This window comes from Oculina patagonica, chromosome 2, assembly GCF_052425735.1.
Source record: "Oculina patagonica isolate OP01 chromosome 2, crgOcupat, whole genome shotgun sequence".
Lineage (NCBI taxonomy): Eukaryota > Metazoa > Cnidaria > Anthozoa > Scleractinia > Oculinidae > Oculina > Oculina patagonica.
In genome coordinates, this window is record NC_135759.1 from 11140642 (window position 1) to 11150312 (window position 9671).

Genomic DNA, 9671 nt, shown 5'->3' on the forward strand with positions numbered 1-9671 from the left:
ACTGAGCTTTTGTGATCTCTTTGTTCCATTAGTGCCTATCTGTCTGGGTGTTTGTTTAAGTTTTTCCTTTCTTTTCTGTTTGTAAAGCTAAGGTTTGTAGTCACTTTATAAAACCGCAGACGAAAATTATAGCGATCTATACTACATACTGTTATCGTCAATCACTTCTACTTGCAGTACTTGGAGCCTTTTCTTTTTGTAAAGGGCTTCATATATGTCGTTAAAATTGTTCATTCTGCTGCAATGATCGTAAAAAGCATTGATGAAGACGATAGTTCCAGCGCTGTGATTACTGAGAAAGAAAGAGAGAATTATAGTTGAGTAACATGATATTTTTCATAATCAGAGAAGGTATCTTTAATTCTATCATTCCAGATAGTGCCAAATATCATAACCACGCACTACGATCCAACTATACACACTTAAATTTAGAAACAACGCACATTTGTTTTTGGAAGCTTAAAGCGTGAAGGGGTTTTGATGTTGCATTTATCGACGAAGTTTGCCAACCTTAAAGCTGAATTTGAATCCAGAACCTATCATATACATGTACATTAGAAAAGCAAAACTAACTCAAAAACGTTAACGAAGATGACATGTTGTTATAGTTACTCTCATGTATATAAGTGTTTAAAAATGTGCCATGATGCCATCAAAATTTGCAGTGGTATCAAGAAAGGATTGCAATCCTTTATGATATCACTGCCATTATTACCTGAATCGTAAACTTGAGCTATTCTTGTAAAATGAGTCATTACGATGTATAAATCTAAACTGCCGATAAGAAAACGAAAGCATTAGTCAACTGACTTGTAAAAACACTTTAGTAGTGGTAGTTGAAGTGGAAGTGGTATTGGTAATTGGTAGTGGTAGTGGTAGAAGTAGTAGTAGTAGTTGGATGAGGAGGAGCAGGAGCAGCAGCAGCAGTCTTTTTCGTCACATTTTCCTTTGCACTTTTCTCCTCGAACCTGGCTGGGTTATAAAAACGGTGAAGTTTCAACCTTGTGATTGCAGCTTTTGAGGTGTCTTCACTAACACTAACTAAAGTTTAACAGTGCTCTTTTAACAAACATTACTGAGATTGCATTGGTTAAATAGACAAAAAAGTCTAAAACTAAGAAAAATAGAATCCTAAATACTTACGCCGTTTTCGATCAAAGATGATAAATTGCCGAAAGCTTCACTGCTCCTGTTCTCAAACTTGGCGTCCCACGTCACGTTGGTAAGTAAAACTCTTAATTGAATAATAATGTCCTGTGAAGCTGGAAATTAGAACAAAGAATGTAATCCATTTAAGATACCTCTATTTCCACAAATACACACACGTTTCCGTCTCTAGAATCCCTTTCTATGTGTTTGGGTTTATCTTGGGTTTCTCTATGAATGATTGGAACTAAAGTCCCTATATCAAACGAATATTTCGAGTGGTGGGACTTGGTAAACTCGCACAAATGTGATTTTCAGTAACGCCATCTTATTTCGTTCGTAGCTAGTGACTTCTGATGTTGCACACGAAAATAACCTGTTATGTCAATAAGCTGTACGATGTATACGTTAGGGGAAGCAGGTAAACACATTCAATTTGCTTATACTAGGTGGACAAATGGAGTGTGTTAAGCCAAACGAAAGTGTGTCGGGCTGTTTTGGTGTAGGACATCAGGAGGAAAAAGTTTTCCAGCTGCTTCGCATGTACACATCGCACTACGGCAAAGAAGGTCATTGAAACAAAACAAGATGGCAAACTTTAAGTCCTATCTCATCTTACGTACTCCTACGCGTCGTGACATCCACCACTGATGGACTTAAGAAGATGAAAATTAATGCTGTGTACATCCATATAAAAGGAGGTTTACATTCATATAAAACTTGGTTCCTACTCAAATAAAATATGAGCCAGGTTAGTAGATGAACTTGGCAGTGGTTGACATGCTGGTGAAACGTGCAACTGGATAAAAAGAGACCTTTGTTCTTTATGATTTAACTCAAGAATGATAAGATATCGGCGTACGTTAACAGTCGTGAGTTGTAGTTGTGGCTTTAATAAAAGCCGCGATCCTCCATATCAAACCCTAAACTCAAAGACGCCGTTTAGAAAGGAGGTAATTTGGAAAGAGAAAAGAGGGGAAACTTTAGGAAATCACTTCTATTTTCAAACTAATAAACATTACCTATTTATTAACATTTTAAAACATTACATTACCTATATGTGGAGTGGTTACATTGAGAACTTGGGATGGGAAACCAAACCCTTTTGATGTGACACATACGGTCCAAATGGAATATCTGGTATCAGGATGTAGTTGTGATATGTTAACTTCTGCACGATGTTGATCCACTAGGATACTGCGTGTTTTGTTGTCATCAATAGCCTTGTAAACAATTCTAAGTCCCCAGATGTCTATAATCTGTTCTGTTTCCTTTGGAGACCATGACAAGTGAAGCAATGTTGGGCTAATTATGGTGACGTTCAAGTTTTCAGGTGGCTTCCCTGGGACTAGAATAGGCAATGATAGCCTTGTCAGTGAGAAATAATTATATATCAGTGTTTTCTGTGTTGGAGTAAATATCTACTGACGTGACTTAGGGTGACGATAATGTTCGTATATAAACCAAAATGAAAAATTCAACATTCGAGACGCAAACTTTTCATAGTAGGAATTGAGTAGGTGAATCGCCTCTGTTTCAAAACACGGCCTGGTGCAAAATCCATCAGCTTACTTACATGCTATTCTTTTTGTTGTATAAAAAGCAAATTAAAGGAAATCTCGATGTCGCCTTTTCGTTACTTCGGCGGGCGAATAAACATACGTGCAGTTTGTGTTTCATTACATTATATTTATATTTACAAGGGATTTTTTACATGTATAATAGTATAAGGAGCTTTCCAAGAATGATTGTTTCAGCATTGAAATACTCGGTGGCAAGGAGAGAAAATTTCTACGAATGTGTGTTTTTCTTGGAGTAGATACTTACTCGTATCATTAATAACGTCGATTGTCATCAAGCCTAAACGTTGCGTGTTGTGAAGGGAGCTGTAAAATCGGTTCATATGTCGCATCTGGAATTTTTGAGAAAAGGTTACACTGAATTCTGCAGAAACCAGGCCGCTGGTATTCCTATCAAACAAATAAACCACGATTTTATTTAATCCCACTTTTCTCAATGCATTAATTTTTTTTACATACAGAATAACAATACAATAAGCGAAATAGGAACAAGCAAGGCGACTGTTTATTTGTTTATCAAGAGATTGCTAAAGTTTAAAACTAAATTACATAAAGAGAGAATAAAAATGCCAAAAATGTCGTCGCCCTTCGCACTCACGTAGTCAGTTGCATAACAATGGTAAAAGAATATGTTTTTTTTCTGTTCCTCATTTTTTTATGTTTATTTTAAGAAAAGATTTACCGTTAAAAAAATAGATTTGAGAAAGCAGCCATCGACGAGTTTCCTTTTAAAAAACTTGAAATCAGCCTGGCTTTGTTACCTTAGTTGAAGTACTGTCACTTCAAGAAGAGATGAAAAGTTTTCTAACGTTTGAAAAACCTGCAAGGCAAAAGGTAAGACCAACGAAAAAATCAAAGGTTATAACATTCAGGATAAGAAGGAAAATATGTCCACTTGAGCTACGAATCAAAGGCTGGTTTTTTAAGAGATTTATTAAAATTTTAAGAATATAGTGCAAGTGAGTTAAGATAAAAAAATCGAAAGAGACTTACATTTTGCTTTATGCGAGATGAAATGTTTATGAACGTGTAGCTGCTTCTGTTAGTTAAGGAAACTTTCCAGGACTCATTCGTAAGAAGTAACGTGACTTGAATACTTAGATTGTGGCTTCCTGAGAAAAAAGATCAGAGAACGTTTTCAAAACTTGTGTCAAACAATCCAGCATGTTGCGTTACGTTCACAAAATGGCGCAACAAAGCGATCGATAATTGTTGACGTTTTACCAGGTCTTTATCAGTCCAAAGGTTGCTTGAAGTCATAGAAGCAAAATAAAAGTGGAGTCAGACAGGACATCACGTGGCAAATAATAAGCATAAACATGCTGACATATATACTGAGACATTTTAAAAAATACGTACCTGAGACGTTCTTATTAGCTACAACTGAGTTGACTATAGACGAAGTCTGAATAGTGCTGGTTGGCTGGATGAGGCTAGGAGGAACAGAGGACGATGAAGAGACAGTTGAACACACCGTTCCATTTGGCCCTAAATGGTAGAAAAAATAGGTCACCAAGGGTGACATGAGTCTAATGCCGTATGGCATAGTGATACAGATTGCGCGGTTTTCGTAAGCCGGTTAAAATTGGTTAGAGGTTTGTGTTCGGGAGTTTAATTTAAAATGCTTATAGCAAGCTAGGGGCATCGTGGATGATTATGGATGAAAACGAAACAGTCATAAATGTTATATGCTTCACAAAATTTAAAGTATGAACAGGAGTTGATGTTACTTCTTCCGTATTGTCCGTAAAAGCAGAAACGATTAAACATTTGGACAAGATTGCGTGACGATTTACAAAAAGCATGTTCATTACAACAAGGGTTGAAGAACTTCACATCGTTTTCTTTCAGATTTTTCACCATTTTGATGATGACTCTTGAAACAGATTTTGCAATAAAAGCACTTGAAATAGTGACTGTTACTCCATTGTACTGTAAGCACTTAGTGACAGATTTTCCTAAAAACGGGTGTAAATGCTCACGTCAATATAATGATGACCTTTTGAACGCTGGAAACTAGGCAATTATTATCGAGCTACCATACACAGGAGCGAAGACTGTTTATCATGATGTACAAATTTCGCGAATCATCACTTCCATATCAATGTAACCATTTTATGATTTTTCTAGCTGTAAGAAGAACTTAAGATCTCTGAGAGTCGTAAAAGCATGAAATTCGATTTCAGTGTATGGCAAAGGCCGGGACAGTGTAATACTGCAAAGCGGCCAAACAAACGCATTTTGACTTAGTCGCGTAACTTGATTTACATTTATCCATGTACATCTTTTATTTTTGAAGGTTTTTGTTTGCACTGTAAAGAAAAAATTGGTCAAAATTCGAATGACTTAAATACAAAAACCGAGGTAAAGTTTTCTATTTTTTAAAACAAAATAAATATTTGGTCGCATTGTGTAAATAAACGCGAGTCGCCGTCGAAATATTTTTTCTCAAAGACGTCTTGCTTTTTAAGCAAGACGAAAACACAAGTGCTTAACTGAACTGAAAACGAAGATTTATTTTCACAAAAAGCTTACAAATGTCTTAACTGGAAAATTATTTCGTCCTGTTCAAGTGTTGAATAATCGTGACTTGAGAAAGAACTTTTAATTATGCGTGGGAACACGTGTCGCTGATTGGCTGTTTTTAATTGAAACTAATCGTGCGTGTCCGTACGGAGTCCGTTCTTGCAGCTGATCATTGTTTTCTACATTACAGCGAACGATTATCGATCCCGAACCATTCCCTTGGGATTGCTAACAGCTTTTTTTCATATAACAAAGAGTCTAATGCGCATGCGCAAAGCGCACGCAAGCATTAGACTCAAAAAACGTACAAGCAAGCAAAGGTCAATCAAAACACAAAGTATACATGGGGTACTTTTATGGAAGTAGTTTCAGATTGTAGGATCGATAAGTCATTAACGTTTTTACGATCAACATTGTTACGTTTGGTGAAACTTCAATTTCATAATTGGCGTAAACAAGGCATTGTGTCTGCAAATTTGATAATAAGTGTTTTAACTATTGTAACCAAGTTTGAAAATAAAAACACTTCGAAAGAACTAACCTTTTAGTTGGTAAAAGTCTATTGTATTATCAAACATCAGCTTGTGACCTTCACACGAGGAACCAATTAACAAACAATCCCTTGTGGTGGCAACATGTTCAAAGGAACTACAGTTAAACATCTTTCCTTTTGCGACTTGAAGACATAATTGCGCACACTCGCTAACAGATAACTGCTGGAAAGATATCTTCTTAGGACCAAGTAGATAATGGTGGAGATAAGGTGAAAACTCTGCTAACGGCTCGTCAACACCAGAAGGCATTGAAGCTTGATCTGAATAAAGAAGAACATTGTTAATATTCATTTAATAGTATCCGTTGCTCGAACTTTCCTTTTTTGTCAACCTCACCACTTTCCACCTCTTATTCGATTGAGTATGCTTACACGGTAAAAATAAAAAAATGCTGATTTAAAAATACATTAAAAAATAATCAAGCTATTAGTTTTCTTCTTCACTGAAGTTTTTAAGGTAACAAACAGAAAATAATTTACATCATTTTTAAAAATACCATTTGAAGCTGTCATATGCAAAAACGAGGCTGTGTGTTAATTGTTTTCTCAATGAACTCTTATATATAAAAGTTCTTATTTTCATTCAATACAGTAAAGTTAAGGTTTAGCAAACTCGTTCGGTGACAAAAGTGATATTCGTTATTAGTGATGTGATAGTGCAAAGGAAGTGATGAAGCGTTATTCTGCGTTGATGAGAACTGGCCTCCGCGAATACGAGACCGCTGATCTACCTGTAGTAGTTTGCAGTGGCGTGAAACAACATGTGAAAAATATGGTTGATTTCGCAGGCTCAGGAGAAAAAACCAAAACACTGCAATTAAAATTGTTATTTAAAAAACCTTCCGGGTGCCATTTATACGTTCAGCATATTTATTTGAAACCGAAATTCTATTAATTCTAAGCAGGATTATGATATCAACAAAAAATATTTGCTTGCTGTGCGGTATATTTATTTAATCCCAAAATCCTGCTAATATCAGTTTAGCAGGATTATGATATTGCTTGAATAGTAACATATTTTGATTCTATCCGAGTGAAGGGAACCGTTACTCCTGAAGAAAAAAGAGAACCATCACTTTCATTCTAGCCCGAGGATAGACTGAAATACTTACTCTACACCTTGCTTGACTTATTTCGTTTCACTTTTTTTGGTAGGTTCACTGCACGAATCCGCAAGGTCGTCAAATTAGTTGGCGGGCGGTTCCGATGTAGTTAAATAGGTAATTTTGAAAGATGCCTCCTGTTATAATCTGTTATGCATTTTTAAACCAAATTACTAACTGACTTACTGAATGAAAAATTGTTCAGTTTAGCACGTGCTGTGTACATTCACACAGCATTTTTAGGAAGATGGGTTTTTAGTTTAACTACAAAGTAAAAAAAAAAACAGTAGTGAGCGTGAGTGAGGTACGATGGCTAACCGGTATTGGATCTTTCCCGGCCTGTTTTTACTTTTCAGTAACTTTTTTAATCTTGCTGTGAGTGTAATTTGTTGTTATCAAAATTTTGCCAAAAAACATATAATTTTTCATTCCTGGTGGTATTGAATGAGTAGTTGCGAATACATTCAAAGAAACGGATTACTTAAAAAGAATTAGGGAAAAATATTGTTAATTTCTTTGATTTGTTCAGACATATCTTTGTAATAGTTTTGCATAGAACTGTTAATTGGGTGAAAGCAACGAAAGGAAATTTGTTATTGCAAGCAATCAAATGTATAATAAGTGACATTTATAAATTTAACATTGCATCTAACCAAACTGCCGGTAACTAGCGTGTGGAACTGCAGGTTTTGTTTTGTTTAACTACAAATGTTTTTTTTTATTTAACTCTTCTATTTTTGCACCAATTTTTCAGGCTCTTTCAAGCAAGTTTTAAAACCTAATTTGTAAACAGGAAAGTTTCCTCTTAATGCAACATGTCCTTGTATTTGCTTTACAAGAAAGTTTTAGAAATGGATTTACATTGTGGTTTCCGTGGTTTACATGAAGAATCACGGAATCAAAAAAAATACCTGATGATTAGATGTAAATCGCCTTACAAACAGGTACCAACCGGCGACAATGAAGAAATGCATTCATCCTAAAGCGTTTAAACCCCCAGACGTCTTGGCAGCAAGAAGGCATTTTCTTACTTGGCTTGACATGTGTTTAAATTTTCAAGAAACCAAAAGAAATGGACTATTCGTGTCTGATGAATAATAATTTTTGGATAATACGATGTATTTTTGCTGTATTAAGAATAACACGATTCAATTTATAAATAAACCTCCTTTCACTATTCAAACAAAAGTTCTTCTTTTTATTTAAAATAAACAATATTTAAATACGATATGTTTATTCAAGATACAGTATTTATTTTGTATTCTTTAACAAATTTATTTATCTATTTTTGCGGGATTTAGGCCTTTGTAGATAAGACATTTAAATTAACAGACTAACATAAGACTTGCATACAATTGGTTTTCAAAACGAAAATTTTGATCTGTTTTAGGTTTTAATACATGGTTTCAACACAGTATTGTAAAATGACAAAACGAACGCGTGTTATGCAATCACAACCCCCCGAGGAATAAAACTAAAATAGTTTAGAAGTCATCTTGTATCGATTTTAAATTTCAGAGTCTGCCATTACAATATCGCAATAAAATATTTTATATTGCGTGCCCATTCTAAGCTCGGGCATACGACCTGTTCGGCGAATAAATATAACGAATGGGTCCTGTATGAAAAAAAATCTGTGTTCAATAGTAGTTAATTTTCGTCGATTGATATATTTGAATGTCAAAAGCTTTTCGTTTCGTCGGATGTTATATTTTATGTCGCCAATATACCTGATAATGTATGATTGGAAATTAACGACTGGTTCAAAATGATACAACCTCACAATAATACTGAGTAAAGGATATTGCCCAAAGGAGAACAATTCTAAATATAAAAAACGCCAGAAAAATCAACAGGCGTTAAGAAACTTACCTTCACAGAGTAAGGACTTTTGCTCTTGGACCAAACTGAGACATAAGCCCAGACATAAAACCTGTCATAAAGAAAAACAAAATTATATTTTTTCACTGTGGTTGTAAGTCGTGCACACTTAGTTCACAATAAACTATTCACGAACCTGTTTCACTATTTCGTAGACAGCCATTCTTAGAATTAACTTCCTTGTGCGGCGATAAGTTTGGGTTGGAATATATGTTCACATGAATGTCAGAGACTTTGTTCACCAATCGAAGCGCCAGCCAGTCGCACGCTTTACACTTTCGATTGCACTTGTGTTCAAGCGGTTGTCCCCTGAGAAAACACTCATTTATGCAGCTCAATTAAATATTTACGATTATCTCGAGTGTGAAATTGTCAGCAGTTGCGCATATTGTGTGAGCTCCCGGGCAGCTCAATAGTACCCTCTTAAGAGGCGTCCTATTCAGAAAAAGCTCATTATTTTTTATAGAACAATAAATGTCGTTGCAACTTGCAGCGAACGGCCTTTTTTCACACCACAGTTGGTTGGCCTTACAGTTAGGCAATTAAAACAGCAACGAAAGCCGTCACCTGTTGTCATTATTTGGACGATTATTTATGCTGGAAAGTGGTTTTTGGAAGATCCACAGGTGTCGTCTGCTCTAAGTAAATACGAAATAAATGAAAAAAAAATCATATTTTAGTACCCCCTACATGCTCCGTTGGAAACATATTTTCGTAAACATAACGTACCTAAACGTCTTAAAGTTGGAGATCTATAAAGCGGAAAATATCTTCTGTTGAAGTCAGGATGACTGACATATTGTTATCAGTAACTGTGTCTTAATTTTTGGAACTATGGCAATCATAATTAAGTAATTTATGCGTTAATTTTATATATTACAC

General features: G+C 35.3%; 1 protein-coding gene across 1 annotated transcript in view; it reads right to left on the reverse strand.

Moving 5' to 3' along the window:
• The window catches only part of LOC144643039 (uncharacterized), a 37166-nt gene extending 28084 nt beyond the window's left edge, over nucleotides 1-9082 (reverse strand). The window contains exons 1-11 of the mRNA XM_078502158.1: nucleotides 8926-9082; nucleotides 8781-8841; nucleotides 5794-6066; nucleotides 4086-4214; nucleotides 3720-3838; nucleotides 3488-3546; nucleotides 2974-3116; nucleotides 2201-2494; nucleotides 1144-1262; nucleotides 716-774; nucleotides 150-292 (exon numbers count right to left, since the gene is read on the reverse strand). Coding sequence (XP_078358284.1) covers nucleotides 150-292; nucleotides 716-774; nucleotides 1144-1262; nucleotides 2201-2494; nucleotides 2974-3116; nucleotides 3488-3546; nucleotides 3720-3838; nucleotides 4086-4214; nucleotides 5794-6066; nucleotides 8781-8841; nucleotides 8926-8952 — 1426 coding nt within the window. The 5' untranslated portion in view covers nucleotides 8953-9082. The remainder of the gene's footprint in view (nucleotides 1-149; nucleotides 293-715; nucleotides 775-1143; nucleotides 1263-2200; nucleotides 2495-2973; nucleotides 3117-3487; nucleotides 3547-3719; nucleotides 3839-4085; nucleotides 4215-5793; nucleotides 6067-8780; nucleotides 8842-8925) is intronic.
• Between the last annotated feature and the right edge of the window lie 589 nt (nucleotides 9083-9671).